Source organism: Ictalurus punctatus, chromosome 2 (assembly GCF_001660625.3).
Source record: "Ictalurus punctatus breed USDA103 chromosome 2, Coco_2.0, whole genome shotgun sequence".
Taxonomy (NCBI): domain Eukaryota; kingdom Metazoa; phylum Chordata; class Actinopteri; order Siluriformes; family Ictaluridae; genus Ictalurus; species Ictalurus punctatus.
In genome coordinates this window covers 8659171-8675913 of record NC_030417.2, presented here as the reverse complement: position 1 = coordinate 8675913, position 16743 = coordinate 8659171, and the positions used below count along the sequence as shown (strand labels likewise).

The 16743-nt window shown below is 38.8% G+C and overlaps 1 protein-coding gene across 1 annotated transcript; it reads left to right on the top strand.

Annotated features, from left to right (window-relative positions):
* Window positions 1-7429: 7429 nt before the first annotated feature.
* On the top strand, window positions 7430-12914 carry rpl7l1 (ribosomal protein L7-like 1). Its single transcript, NM_001201309.2, is given in 6 exon segments — window positions 7430-7452; window positions 7711-7819; window positions 7911-8071; window positions 8181-8318; window positions 8470-8579; window positions 12439-12914. Coding segments are annotated over 6 exon segments (741 nt in total). The 5' UTR covers window positions 7430-7438; the 3' UTR covers window positions 12648-12914.
* Window positions 12915-16743: the final 3829 nt, after the last annotated feature.

Below are 16743 nucleotides of genomic sequence, written 5' to 3'. Positions count from 1 at the left end.
CGAGCGAACGTTAATAACAGACAAAACAGTGACTGATCACGGAACAGTGTTAGCTTTCTGTTACATTCTACTCCTATAACTTCATGATATATAAACCTACTGTGTGTGTGTGTGTGTATATATATATATATATATATATATATATATATATATATATATATATATATATATATATATATATATATATATATGTGTGTGTATATATGTATATATATATTCACACACACACACTCCGCTTCTCATTTCACGTCTAGTGATAGTTCACTGTTACTACACTTACTGCGGGCTTGTCATTACATGTGATTACCTGTCATTACATGTGATTACCTTTCATCATCTGTCATTACACGCCATTACATTTACATGTTTACATTTATTCATTTAGCAGATGCTTTTATCCAAAGCGACTTACAAATGATACAATCAAAGCGATATATGAAGCAGAGAACAATGCAAGTAGTACTACCATACAAGATCCATTAATTGAGTTCTAGAAGAAGCAAAGTGCGCAGAGTGGAGGTGTAAGTTCCAGAGTAAGTTTTTTTTTATTTTTTTGATAGGGGCTGGTTAGGTGTTCATGGAAAAGGTGGATCTTTAGCTTACCTGAAATTACACGGCATTACATGTCGATACATGTCATTATATGTCATCACCTGTCATTACATGGTATTACCTGTCGATACATGTGATTACATGTCATTACCTGTCATTAGCTGTGATTACCTGTATTAGCAGTGATTACCTGACATTAGCTGTCATTACCTGTCATTAGCTGTGATTACCTGACATTAGCTGTCATTACGTCATTAACTATCATTAGCTGTCATTATCTGTCATTACTTGTCCTTACCTGTCATTAGGTGTGATTACCTGTCATTACTTGTCATTACCTGTCATTAGCTATGATTACCTGTCATTAATTCAATTCAATTCAATTCAATTTTATTTGTATAGCGCTTTTTACAATAGACATTGTCTCAAAGCAGCTTTACAGAAATATCAACACGGTATACAGATATTAAAGGTGTGAATTTATCCCAACTGAGCAAGCCACTGAGTGGCGACGGTGGCAAGGAAAAACTCCCTAAGATGTTTTAAGAGGAAGAAACCTTGAGAGGAACCCGACTCAGAAGGGAACCCATCCTCATCTGGGTAACAACAGATATTGTGAAAAAGTTCATTATGGATTTATATGAAGTCTGTATGGCGTTAAGAGCAGCCGTAGTCCCAGCAGTCTGGAATTAAAGAAGATTTGAGCTCCATCCAGAGGCAGAAAGGATCTGGATCTCTAGTATCTCCATAAATTCGTGTGGGGCTCGGCGAAAGGAGAGAGGGAGAAAGTAGAACAGAATCTAGTCAGGGTAGGCTTGAGTAAACAAATACGTTTTAAGCTTAGACTTAAACACTGAGACTGTGTCTGAGTCCCGAACACTAATAGGAAGACTGTTCCATAACTGTGGGGCCCTATAAGAGAAAGCTCTTCCCCCTGCTGTAGCCTTCACTATTCGAGGTACCGTCAGATAGCCTGCATCTTTTGATCTAAGTAGGCGTGGCGGATCATATAAAACCAAAAGGTCGCTTAGATATTGTGGCGCGAGACCATTTAGTGCTTTATAGGTTAATAAGAGTATTTTATAATTAATGCGAGATTTTACTGGGAGCCAATGCAGTATTGATAATACCGGTGTGATATGGTCGTATCTTCTAGTTCTAGTTAGGACTCTAGCAGCTGCATTCTGGACTAATTGGAGCTTATTTATATTCCTACTGGAACATCCAGACAGTATGGCATTACAATAATCTAATCTAGAGGTGACGAATGCATGAACTAGTATTTCCGCATCATGTAGTGACAATATGTTTCTTATCCTAGAAATATTTCTGAGATGAAAGAAGGCTATCCTAGTAATATTATCTACATGAGCATCAAATGATAGGCTGGAGTCAATAATCACTCCAAGGTCTTTAACTGCTGCACATGATGAAACAGAAAGACCATCCAGAGTAACCATGTGATCAGAAAGAATACTTCTAGCTACACGTGGGCCTAATAAAAGTATTTCTGTTTTATCAGAATTAAGCAGAAGGAAGTTAATTAACATCCAATGTCTAATGTCCTTTACACAATCCTCAACTTTACTAAGCTTATGTCTGTCCTCTGGCTTCGCTGAAACATACAACTGTGTATCATCAGCATAACAGTGTAAGCTAATTCCATGTTTACGAATAATTTGACCTAGGGGTAGCATATATAAAGTAAAGAGCAGTGGGCCTAAAACAGAACCCTGTGGAACTCCAAAAGTAACCTCAGTACGCATGGAGAATTAGCTGTGATTACCTGATATTATCTGTCATTAGCTGCGATTACCTGACATTACCTGCCGTTAGTTATGATTACCTGTCATTAGCTGTGATTACCTGACAAAACTGGTCATTACTTGTCATTACCTGTCATTACCTGTGATTAGCTGTTATTACCCGTCATTACATGTCATTAGCTGTGATTGCCTGTCATTACCTGTCCTTAACTCTCATTACCTGTCATTAGCTGTGATTATGTTATGTCTAGTGGATAACATTAAGGACCTGTAATGTTCATGGTAATGGTTTTAATGTTTAGCAAATGGTTTTAATGGTATTTGCAATGGAAACCATTAGAATTTCTATGATGGTTTCTATTGTTTTTTTTTCAGCAGGGTGGCTAGCTTGTTTTTAACATTTTTCACTCTTTAGAGCCAAGACTTAACAGAAAGAGTCTTAAATATCATTGAACTGTATATAAATCAAATGACGTGTCAGCTTCTCCAGGAAGATACAGTGATTTTATTTAATCTGTGGTTGAAGAGAGCACATCAGTGATGTTATTCGTGATTTATTTTTTCAAAAGCTGTGATTTTTCTGTTCTGTATCTGTTGTACAGAACGTATACGTCAGTTTCTCCACAGTAAACAAATAAAGATTTTTTTGTAATAATGGCTTCATTTTATTTGTTTTTATTTACCAACATGAGAATAAAAATACACAATGCCATTGAACTGAAGAACACAATGTTGATTGATAACATATTGCAGCAGTTTTAGTTATTAATTGGTATCAGTGCTTTGAACAACAGCAGGTAGCATTTCTGATCATTTCTCTGGGTTCTGTCTGTGTCTGCATTTCACATGTTCTCACTGTGTCTGTTTGGGTTCCCTCCAGGTTTTCCTGTTTCCTCTCATCACCAGAAAACATACTGGAAGATGTATTGGCTACTCTAAATTGGCCCTAACCCCTGGGGCAGCTCGTGAACATAGATTCTAGTGTTACATGATGATATTAATAACGATATATAGCCTCAAGCAAATGAAGTTGAGAGGCTATCACTCTTGATTTATACTATAGGCTGCTATCTATAGCTATAGCTATATATAACTCAATAACACCCTAGATAGTTATATAGCTAGCTATGTAACAATGATAGTTTACAGTCAAAGATGTCATATCTGTTAAATGAACTGTCCTGTTTGCTGTTCCTCCCCAACTCATAAACAAAACAATTATAGAGTAAATATGGGGCAGAGTGATCTGTGCCCCAATGTGCCTCTGTTGGACCTTTTTGTAGTTCCCATTTCTGACCACTAGGGGCAGTAACAACTCTATGGAGATAAATGGAGCGCTGAGCTGAGCTGAGAATATGGCCTCATAACTGAGCAGCATCTAGAAAAGTGGCCAGATCAATGGGGCATCAGCTTCTGTCTAACAAACAGCAAATATTTTTGAATTCATTGGTCACTCAAAAGAGGTAATAGGTATTTTTGATGGAATTTAAAATGTATGAAGTTGTGAATGAGGACTTTATGAAGAATGGCCGATAGGGAAGAATTGCAGCCACTTGCCTCTTTAGATGAGCCACCAATGCCTAACCCTGAATCTGGATCCACACTGGCCATGTTGCAGATTTGTTTCTGTACGTTCTACTGGCAGGAGAAAAAGAACCACATAGATTTGAATCTGTTTTGGTAACTCCTACATTCACTTATCAGTTACAAGTAGGTGAATTTATATTTCTGGTGGGTTTTTTATTTTAAGAGAGATATTAACTCAGGGGTGTCCAATATTATCTGCAAAGGCGTGCATGGGGTGGATGCAGGTTTTCATTCCAATCAAGCAAAAGCCAGACCTGAGTCCACCTGTTTAAACAGTTTATCTTGGCTTTCAGTAGACTCAGGTGGGGCTTCTGCTTGGTTGTAATTAAATCCTGCCCTTTCCAGATAAGATTTGACACCTCTGTGGTAACTATTTAATAATAGTTATATTATTATAATAATAGTAAGATTTGACACCCCTGTGGTAACTATTTGAAGCATCTAAGAGGGCAAGAGCTTGGCATAGAGCACAGCCTGTGGAATTGTTTGTTATGGACAATGGCACTATGGATTATGTTAAAATGTCATAATAGTTTATGGAAAGCTAGCATTACAGTTAGTTATATTAAATCAAAGCTAATCTGGCAGATGTTTTTAGCCAATCAGCAGAAAAGTAAAAAAGTAACCTAATCACTACAAGTGTTGACTAGCTAGGACTGTAGCCATCCACCCTTAACAAAAGGTCGATGTCCATTATAATTTAATTAACTCCTTACTAGGACTTTCGATTTCATGCATTAATTTAGTTCAATTAATTGTGGAAAAACTAACAAATGCTACAGCTAAATTGACTGCTGTGGACTGTAGGCCTGTTAACATGGTGGAAAGGGGTGGATGGAAGCATTTTCGAATTGCATCCTCTGATACAACCTAAAAGTTTATGTGTAATAAATTCAATGTTGAATCAAATAAAAGAATACATTTCTTTCAAAAGCTACTTTTTGTAATGTCTATTCAATGCTTTTCTCATCTAACACAATAATGACTTTAAATGATCTTTTGGGGGGTAATTTTTCAGCCAAAATTGATGTGTGATTAATTGTGATTAATTTGATGTATTAATCAGTACATCATGTAATTAATTAGATTTAAAATTTTAATAGATTGAAAGTCCTACTCATTAGTCTAGCAACTGTTTTATCATTCTGTAACGTGAATAATTGTCATGTAATCAGAGAAGAAACTCTGAACTACAGTTCCCATCACAGTCACATGACCACCTGCACCTGAATCACGTTCCTGTTAATCGAGCACTCATGTGTATAGCCACAGCTTGCACTGCACTCTTTGTCAAACGTTTGTCTTTCTTTCGCGTAGTTCTTGTTGCTGTGTTTATGTTTCTGGTTTATGTTTAGTTTTGCCATAGTGTTTTGCCTCTACACAGCAAAATCTGCAGTGTTGATTTAACACCCACAGCCTTGAATTCACACCCTACAGTGTTTATATAAGTCCACTGGACTCAAATAAACACTCTGGGTGTTAATTCAACACTAGGGATTTTACTGTGTAGATCATAGTGTCTTTTGTATTTTGTTTTGTTCTTTATTAAACTGGAAAATTCTGCACTTGCATCCGTCTCAACCTACATAAGTGACAATAATGCAAATGAGCTGAAATGGTAAGAACAGTACATGAACAACATCACGTAACTACAAAGCTGATTATCATCAATAAGATAAGCTAAAATAAGCTTACGTTTCTGTGTCTGTTTATTCAGGTTGGAGCTCTACGTGTTTAGCATTGACAATGACGTCTGAGCTGTTAAGAATGCTAGTATTTATTAGTTAAATTTTTTTTTAAATGGGCGCATTCCACTCACCTGATGCTCATGAATTAACTCCGTACTTTTCTGTATAAACGTGTGACTTTAAGATTTCAATGCATTTCTGTGAGTTTATACACCCCCCCCCCCTCCCCCCCACTCACTCACTCTCTCATATGCACACAAGTGGGAATAAAATTACTTCAAAGCTTAAAGGGCAGCATCACTCACAAGCTCGAATTTTAAGCTTCAGTATCATGTCTGTGATGGGGCCAGTGTGGACCGAAATGCTTTTGGAAAATGGAATGGAATAAGTCTTGATGTGACACTTCTGGTGTGAATTGGCCTGAATGAGTGTGCAGATGTGAGTGTGCAGATGTTATGCAGATGGTGTCCTGTGATGAACTGGCATCCCATCCAGGATGTATTCCTGCCTCATGCCCAGTGTTCCCAGAATAGGCTCCACCTTCAACACCTTGACCAGGATAAAGCGCTTAATGAAGGTGAATTAATTCACTAACAAAGTAAGAGAAATTCAAAATTGACCCATTTTCCCTATAAAAAGATGGTAAAAGTAGGTCCTCTTGGAATATTTTTGAATGTACTTCTGTATTTCAATAGCCTGATTAATTATGTAAAAGCACTTTTACGGATCATAAGACACCAAGAAGTAGATAAAGTACATAAAAGGATTTCTAATATTGAGTATTGAACCATGTCTAGATAGGGGGTAGCTCACTGTGTAGCTCAAATGCACAGAAGTCAAAAAGAGTTCTAACTTTCCACTTCTGAGGTAATTCAATTGCAGTGATAGTCTTTAACAGAGATAGTGTGTTGTTATAAATGTGTTGTTATATAACAAAGAAAAGCGCAGTGGTTAGCACATTTACCTTGCACCTCTGGGGTTGTTGGTTCGATTACCACCTCTGCCCTGTGTGTAGAGTTTGCATGTTCTTCCTGTGCTTTGGGGGTTTCCTCTGGGTATACTATGTCAAAAATAACGAGAAACTGCATCAAAATAACAAGATGGTATCTTGAAACAATGAGTTACTAAGTCAAAACAATGAGTAATCAAAGTAACCCCTGCTGAAAAAACAACAACAATAGAAACCCTCATAGAATGTACAATGGTTTACCGGTTTTCATGGGAATTGTATTGGTTTTAATGTAAGCTGTAACATTCCGTGTGGGTCTTCATTGGTAATTTGTTGCCTTCTATTGGTGGCATGTTATGTCTAGTGGATACCATTAAGGACCAATAATGGTTATGGTTTTAATGGTTAGATGATGGTTTGTAATGGTATTTTAGTAGAAACCATTATTATTTCTGCATGGTTTCTACTGTTGTTTTTTTTTCAGCAGAGACAAAATACTAAGTGAAAATAACCAGATAAATATCTTTAAGCAACAAGTTACCACGTCAGAATAATGAGATAGCAATTCAGAAAGAACTTCATGACTTGGGCTTCTGTAAAACATGTATTTATGAATGACTATAGGAAATAACTTATTAATAATATACTTAAACATATAAAGGGTTTTATTTTACAACGTTCTATGTTTTATTATAAGGGCTTAATAGTTAAAAGTCCATGTTCTCTTTATGAATGGTTGTGAGTGAATAAGCGGCTGGCTGCAGGAGCTCCTCCACACCACACAGCGGCCATGTTGTAGTTAAAAAAAAAAAAAAAAAAAAACAATGGTAGCGATGTGCCGGTGGTGGCAATCTGACGTCATTAGCGTGCGACACGAATTCCGCACCGAAGACACGATGGCGGAGTCCGAGTATGTATTCTATTTTGTTTACGTTTTCTATCTGGATTAATCTTTTGCATCGGTTAACACACACTCTTGTCGCTGTGTAAACACGCCATGTGCAGTGTGTGTGTGCGGCTGTAGAAGATATTTTGAAGAATCGATTATGTTAAATCAGAATCTTTTAATCTGTTTTTCACCGCACATGGGTTTGGTGTTAACCCGAGCTGAGTATCAACAGCTCTCTCTCTCTCTCTCTCTCTCTCTCTACCTTCCTGTCTCCTTTAGGACAAAGAAGATTATTAAGTTGGTCCCTGAGAACCTTCTTAAGAAAAGAAAAGCGTATCAGGCCATTAAAGCGACCCAGGCCAAGCTTGCTTTACTGGAGAAAAGCAAGGTAACTGTACACACAGCTCAGTGGATACTTGCAGAATAAAAACACAACTGAGATGTGATGTGAACAGATCCACTGTATATCTTTCCAACAGACGAAAAAGGGACAGGTGAGGTTCAAGCGTCTGGAGGAATTTCATAGAGACAGCAGGAGGAAGCACAGGGATGAAGTGCGACTGGCGAGAAATAGACACAGACCTCCTCCTGCTCTTCCTCCAGCCAAGAACAGCCTGGTGTTTGCTGTGCGCATTCGACAGTAAGCTCCTCTACCACGTTTTCACAACCTTCTGTCACTCACAGGGTCTCAGCACGAGCTCCAGCAGGTCCTGAACTAATTATTTATATGTATGTTGATGTGTTTAAAGGATCAAAGGTGTCAGTCCAAAAGTGATGAAGATCATTCACATGTTCAGACTGAGCAAAATCTTCAGCGGTACCTTTATTAAAGTCAGCAAGTCCTCTATGAATATGCTGCGAGTCGTTGAGCCCTACGTCGCCTGGGGGTAAGAAGTCCCTGTTTTCAGATTCAGCTTTTGTGAACTGATTCGACTGTTATAACTTGAATATATTAGCATTATATATGTATGTATGTATGTATCTCTGTGTGTGTGTGTGTTTTTAATAATTATTCTTTTTAATATATATTTTTGACAGATTTCCTAATTTGAAATCGGTTCGTGAGCTCATCTTGAAAAGAGGCCAGGGAAAGGCTGACAAGAGAAGGATTCCTCTTACAGACAACACAGTCATTGAGCAGTATTTAGGTAAGCTTTGTAACTGTGATGGTTGTTAAAGGTATTCATTAAAGGCCGTTTAGGGTTAAAGAAAGTAAAGAATAGGGTGGGGGCACCACATCATGCTGGGGTGTACACTTGATTATTAGTACAAGTGCAGTTCTCCCAAAACTCCATAACAGCAAAAAGTAAGGAGAAGTGCAGTGTAAACAAAAGTAATTTAATGAAACACACACTGTTCAGTGTTGGCTGTTACTGTCACTTCTGCTAGTTACCGGAAGTTTCTCCCGTAACAATCAAAATACAGGAGGATGAATCATTTTGTGTTGAAGCACTGCATTCTGTATAACACAGATAATATGCTATAACACATGGTGATGTAGGGTTGGGTCAGGTGTACAGCTCCCCTCCTGCCCCACAGTCAGCACCATCTCCTCTTTGCACTTAATCTTCTTACCTCACTGAGAACATCACTTATATCAGTTGGCGCTACTTGAGCTAACCAGCTACGTTCGATTCGTCTCCATGCTCCACTGTTTGGATTAATGTCCTCGTACCATCCTCGTGGTCTGCTGAAGCGAGTCTCAGAATTAGCTGCTGTTTAGTCCTTTTGGAACGGAGCTCTTTCCTCAGTTTAGGTTGTCTCCAGGTTGTGCTTTTCACTCTGCACCAGAAAGCTCAACATGATGCCTGCTGGCTTTGACATGCAAAGAGAGCTAGCAGTCCTACCACCTGCTGTGTGTGCAAGCGAAACGTTCCCAGAAACGCCATATACGAGTCTCATAGGCTTCCCGCATGCTATCTGATATGACATGTTTCCAAGGTAACAAAAGAAGGTTGTGGTTACAAGAGGCTAGAAGGGATGATTGAGGTCTGAGGAGCTTCGTCTTTGCAGTGCTCAGTGAACTAATTAAGAATTTAACAAACCTATGTCGCTCGCCTAAAATCTACATCAAGACACTAGCTAGCTAATGCTGGAGTTTAGCCAGCAAAATGTGTTTTAGATAACAAATAAGTTCTGTTTGGGCAGAAGCTCTGCTCTCAATACCGTGACGTCCTTAATATTGCAATCGGAAATTATTACGTCTTAAACGTTCCCATAAACGATTAATCGTAAAGAGACGTTTTCACCTTCAGTTTCTCTGTAGTGTAAACCCTTGGAGTTTCTATAAAATGTGTGTGTGTACTGTATGTGGCCGGTCAGTGCAGGCTCAAGCACCGTTTAGCCTCCTTTATCCACTGAGAGGTGATAATGCATAAAAATATGTGGAGAACATTTTAGCTAACATTAGTGCCATTTCTAAATAAACATCTCCAGTGAGATTATGTTTAAAGCAAATGTTTAAAAATTATCGCAGATTTACATAAGATTTGGGCCAAGCATTGTGTGACGTTATCACAATGCACCGAAGCCCTCTTCGATTCATGCGCCTTATTTACCAACAAACATCACTGTGAAAGACTGTGCAGAACAATTCCTTGCAATTGTGATTTCGCCAATTCAAGTAGTTTTCTGCAAAAAAGCACAAAAATCTCAGCAAAATGCATTACAGAATTTGAAAAAAGCCACAACAAACGTGAGCATTTTTGGCCGCAACAACCACAAAAAACTCAGTGAAATCCTGTGCAGACTGTTTCTTACTATAATGTGTGTGTGGCAAAAAGAAGCATACAGGTTAAACACCTGTTTATACTGGTTATTCATTTATTATCCGTTTCTGTTTCATCATTATTGTTAAATGACTATACTTTCAGGAGACAGAAAGTATTAGATTCTGTGATGAAAAAGTTTACTGTTTATACTTGATATTAGGGCTGCACGATTATTTTGATCGATATTGAGATTTTATTGCACTTTCACATTTAAATAAACAGACCGCTGCTTTCACCTCCATGTTGTGCTACATTCCTGCTAATGTACAAATCTTTGCATCAAATTAGACTGATCCTTAAAATGCATCATCTCGTAGAAGCAAAATATAAATAAAATTGTACCCAAATTATAGGATACATAAAAATTCCATCAACCAAATGAAAATATGCATCAAATATAACAATATGCAACCAAATGAAAACAATTCAGGCATCTGCAGAAAATGCAATAACAGTGTTTACAGGAGGAGAGACGCAGCCAAATCAGCCAATAGAGCGGTGATGCAGAGACGACTTCATTTTGTACCGGAACCCGGAAGTTAGCATCACACGGTTTCCCTCGACAAAAACCCATTAGGGTTTTCACATAGGCTTTTCAACAAGTTCTGTGATCAACAAGAGTTTACAATACTAACACATTTTATCCATCAAGATCACTTTCACAAATGAACACAGCTTTTTTGAAGACAGAAGCCTAAATACAATCGGCAGAAATAAACAGCTAACCATATGCTATAAACCACCACGGTCGCTCGACTTCAACGTCACGATCACCAAGCTTCCCACAACTTGATTTAAAACATTTTCCATAATACGGATTTACTCTGTGGATGAATCTTCATCCACAATTTTTGGGGGAACTGTGCACAGCAAACCTGAACCAGTTTCTATGCAAAGTTGTTTCCTGTTCGGCGTGATGATGTTTAATGTCCCCAAGGTCTGTAGTCCCATTTAGCAACATGTTAGCAACCGCCTTTTTCAGTACACTTGAAATAAAAAAAAATATACTTAATAATAATAATAATAATAATAAAAAGACATCATTCCTGTGCCACTATGGTGACTGGCTGTAAGGTTAAGAAGTACTTGATTTGATATGCAGCAGAGTTTTCTATGAGCGGAGGACTTTAAGCGTCAATATTGCAATCGTTCATGTAATTGTGGGCAGTCAAAATCAAGATCAATATTCAATTTATTGTGCAGCTCCACTTGAGATGTATTTTACTCTGAACTGAACAATATTATTCTGAATTTGTTTCATGAGTGTTGAAGCAGAGCACTGCAGACATGCTTGACGCATGCTGACGGAAAGTGCTTACCCATAATTCCCCTGTGCAGAATGCAGAAATATAAACGAAGCCTTATTGGCCACAGATGAGACTTGAGCCTGTTCTTTGACAGCAGTATGGTGTAGTGAAGTCCACATGATGGTACAGTGGGTGGAGGCTCTTCGTGCTCCTTCACCCTCTATTTACCTGTTCATCATTTCCCATCTCCAGCCGTGTTACACACACTGCCTCATAGGCAGGGCAGGGAGTGCTTTCCTCAAATCCTCTTCTGCATGGATCTGTGTTACGTGTTTTGCCTCGTTCCGCTCCTTCAGGGCTAAAATCTGAGAATCCAGTAAGGAACTGAAATAAAGCTAAAGAACTTATCTAGGGTTTTGTAATACTTATGGATTCAGATCAAATTTATATTTTTGTAAATAAGTTTGCAATCTATTTTGCATTTTTTACATCCATGACACACAATCTCAGTGAAGTAAAAGCATGATGTGGAGTAAAGTGTATTATGTTAAATAAATAATCTAAGGTTTGTGTTGTTCACTTCTCATGTCTGAACTTGTCTTTGTTATTTGGATCTCAGTTGAAGTTAAAAGACCTGTTTATAACGACAGAAAATGATTTTTAGTATATTTTCAAGCAAAAATGGGTAGAAATGAGACTTTCAGTTTTTGGTGAAAAGAGAAAATGGCAAATATTTTGAATAAAATGTCATTTCTAATTTCTAAAAAACTAATTTCATGTCCCAGTAAAACATTTCATCAAAACACCAGAATTTTTTGATTATATCAATTATAGTTGGACTTTCATTAAAAGCAAAGTAATATTTATGCAATGGTACATGAATAAAAATGTGTGTTTTTTTAACACAAGGTTTATATCGTAGTGTGTCTGCCATTTTGGATTAGGATGAGATTAGTAATTTTGCTGCGTGTCTGCTTATTTCCCTGTAGGTCAGCATGGGATCATATGTTTGGAGGACCTCATCCATGAAATCTACTCAACCGGAAAGAATTTCAAGGAGGCAAACAGCTTCCTCTGGCCATTCTATCTGTCCGTTCCTCGACACTCCGCCCAAGATAAAGCCGGCCTTTTGAAAGAGATGGGCGAGCCCGGACCTCGAGCTGAGGACATTAACAGAGTGATCAGGAGATTTAACTGAATCTCTGTGAAGAACTTGGACAAACTCTACTGTTTAATGGAGAGTTATTGGCGTTCCTGCCTTTACTTTTCTCAGTTCTGATGCGATACCATGGGTCAGATTGAGATTGGACATAGTTACAAATCATTTCCTTCGAAAGGAAGTATCAGACCAGATTTTGTCTTCAGCGTAATGGTTGAAAAGGTTGAAATGTTCCGTCTCACAGGCCAGAGTTTTCTTTAATTCTGTGCAGCAATTTATATTAAAACAAATATGGTTTATTATAAATGGTATTCGCATGTATGTGTTTGTTTTTGTGCAGTAAATCAGCACTCGCATCAGATTTTACTCACCGTGAATGAATACTGTCTGCATTAGAGGTCGAGCAATAGTGGATTTTACTGATAACGATAATCAAGTAATCAACTTATGAACTTTAAAATTGATACTGAATGAAAACATAACACTCAAAATAATGATGAATTTTATTACTAAAATAACAGTACTGACTGACTTTTTAAAATGAAATAAATATTAAAGTAAATAAAACATTCAAACTGAACCTAATAGTAACACTCCAAGGAACAAATAAAAATTGGACATCCAAAATGAATAAAAAACACTTCAAATAACAACAAAATTAGTCAGTGATAGATTTTATTTCGGGTCTAGAGGCCACTCTTGTACTGTATGACAGCGGACCCTTCTCAGCCGCTCCTGCAAAGGACGCAACCGGTATGTGGATAACCTATACTTCCAGCAAATAGTTATCAGTGCCGATTAAACTGCAAAATCAATCGAACGACCGCTATGTCCTGTGGGCTTTGTGTACAGTTTCTGAAAATAACAAGTGCTGAAAAGTAAGTGTAATATACAGTAGGGTTGCTACAGTAGAATTGTGATACTAAATCTTCACATACCGCCGATCCCACTGTATTTTTTAAACGGTTGTATCAATAATATGGTAGTACCATCAGTTATGTATGTGCAGCGGTTAATACTATTTTTGCTAAAACGACCCAGCTCACTGCTTTTGCAGGATATACAAAGGTTAGTGACCTTTCATTTAACCTAAATTCTTCACCTTAATCTTTAAAGATTTCCTGTTTGCTAGTAAGCCAGCTAATGCTATGCTAACTGCTATGCTAGGGTTCATACAAGGTGCTTTAACCGCTTGAATTTGTCTTTTTGAAATTTAAGTACTGGAAAACCTTGAAATTTTTCTATCTAGTGGTGCTTAAAAGTACTTGAATTATTAAAAAGTCAATAAATACGAAATTGCTAAATATCTAGTGTTTATATTCAATAGAACACGAATACAAACGTATCACTTAAAATATGACTCCTCGCTGCTGCCCCTCCTCTCGCTATTCACTCACTCATATTCAGAGAAACAACTCTCGTACACTTTTCAGACCCCTTTAGCAACCCCCCCCCCCCCCCCCCCAAAAAAAAGCACCTAGTGACAAATCTAGTGACCGTTTGCACAAACCTTAGCTACTTTCCGTAGAATAGAATGGCCAGTACTGCCCCACGAGCACGAGGTCCTGCTTTCCCACTGTTTTCAGTGAGGGGTAGAGAGAAGCAGCACATTCATTCCCTTCTAACTTTTCCTCTGCGCTCATTTTACATGTGTATATATATATATAGCCGAAATCACAGCACAGCCGTTGTCTTTAATTTATGTGTATAATCATTTTGTCAGATGACGTCATGGTTATAAAATCAAGATTTTGTCAGTGCAGAGAAGCAGCTTGGAAGTGTTCTGGTTTAGAACATTTTCCTGCTTGGTATGTAAGATTGAGTTGGGGCAACCAAGTCTCACAGACAAAAACGTTCACATGCTACTTATTTCACTTATTTCTTCTACATACCTTATACACATTGAACATCCTTGTTCTGGTACAAGCACATAAACACACACAGTGTGAGAGCTTGGTCTTTGAACTTGAACATGAACGAGGCGAAAACCTCAAGACCAACTTTTGGGTTGCATTTCTTTTGTCAGCAACTGTGCTTCGAAGCCCTCACTCAGGAGCAGGGTAAGGATTGACGGGCACTCCAGAAATTGCAGCTCACCTCATCAACAGCTGCCTTTATGAGGAGGATGAATGGGCTTTGTGAATCCTCCCCTTGCTGACAGGGGAAGCCCAGCTTGCTTGTGTAGCAGGTGCTGTCACTGACACAGGTGGATTATCAGAGCGTCAGGGTGGTACTGCAGAGGGTTGGGTTGGACACCAGAGTAACCTTGCTGACGTTGCTGATCCCCAAAGCTCATTGAGGCAGGTGCCCTTGTCTATGTGCAGCAGCTGAAAGCCTCCTGTCGGAGGTGGCTGCTGGTGGAGGAGTGGGACATGGAATATATCATTGAGCTGGTGGTGAGTGGTGTGTCCAGCTCTGGCTGTGGAGGCGGTGCAGGGGCCAAAGATGTCGTTTCTATGTCATGGTGACTTGGACCAAAAGTGTCCTTAAAAAACCTGGCTCTATCCACCCTGGTCCGCTGTGGAGACCATCCCTTGCTATCCCAGAAAGCACAGGTCGGCAGGTTTTAAGGGGAAGTTGGCTGCAGGCTGGATGGCTCTTTATCTTGAGTCAGGCAGTGGGGGTACGTGGCAGCAGGGGCTTGGTCGAGCATTGCAGACAGAGAGGAGGCGGTTTGAAGCAGCAGTAATGTGTGATGATTCGCACCCGTGTATTATAACTGCAAGCCCACTGGTGTGTGCTTTGAGACAGTGAGTGCTGTGAGATAGAGAGCGAGCCAGATCACAACATACACACTTGCACATAGCGTGAGCTCTTTCATCTTGAGCTTGAACAAGACAAAAGCCGCAAACTAGTGACTACCCATTTGGATTGAGTTTCTTTTAGTTTGTGGAGGAAAGCACACTGGAAACTGCTGGTGATAGATAAAAGTGAATCCAGAAGTTCTGTCAAAAATTCACCAAGTCTTCCTACACCACACACTGAGCTGTACTGTAATAAATAATTGTACCTATATATTTTATTTTAACATATAGATCATGGCCCACTTCATACCTAATACAAGCACAATTCAAGCGAATAGCCGTGTTTCCACTGAAATTAACTGGAACAATTAGCCCCAGGAACTTTTTTCAAGGTACCATTTGGTTCCTCTAAAACTTTGCGTTTCCATTGTGGTCTAAAGTACTGTGAAGATTAGGCAAATTAGTCCAGTTAGAAAACCACCGTTGGTCTGCCGGTCGGAACTGTTCCTGTTATTATTGTGATCCTTAATTTTCCGGTGTAGCAGATTTATAAATTTTGGCAGTTATTTGATTAAGTTTGAAATGATCAGGAATGTCTTTCCGAAATACCAGGGAAACCAAAACTGGTCAGCGGAACTGTGATGAATTACAGTATTTCTCAGGGCATATTTGGTACCATTTCTATCCATATTTCATGGTGAACGATGTGGTGAAATCATAAATATCATACAGGTTTAGGAAACAACATTTATAATATATGTTGCAATATGTGCTCTCTCTCTCTCTCTCTCACTCTCTCTCTCTCTCACACACACACACACACTGGCATCCCTGGTTTGCATGGGGGACATTTTTCCTTTGATCCCACCAACCCATTCTCAGGAATTTTATCCACATACAGTTCCACAGGGTGAGCTAATTAGCTGTGACTCTATCCTGCCATAAAACAATCATTCCTATTTGGTATCTTGGTCACTGTACATTACAAAGAGGCTCAGGGGTATAAGAGGAAATACAGTGCATCCGGAAAGTATTCACTGAAGTTTGAAAAAGTACCACCTCCCAGTAGGGTCTTTCCGAGGAGGAAATATTTTACCCGGAACTTAATTTAGACCCTGGTCCCTGCGGTGTGAACACATCGAGTACCTCCAAAGGTCCCTAGATCTTGGGGAAAGTTTGTGCGATGGAGACACAGTTAATGCTTCTGCCAGAATGTTGATATTCTATATCTAGAGCAGTGGTCACCAACCCTGTTCCTGGAGATCTACCTTTCTGAAGACTTTAGTGCCAACCAAAATGGTGCCCACCCAATCGTTGCCTTAAGAAGTTCTCGGTCAACGAAAACAGGCGTGTTAGATTTTGGTTGGAGATAAAACCTGCAGGAAGGTACA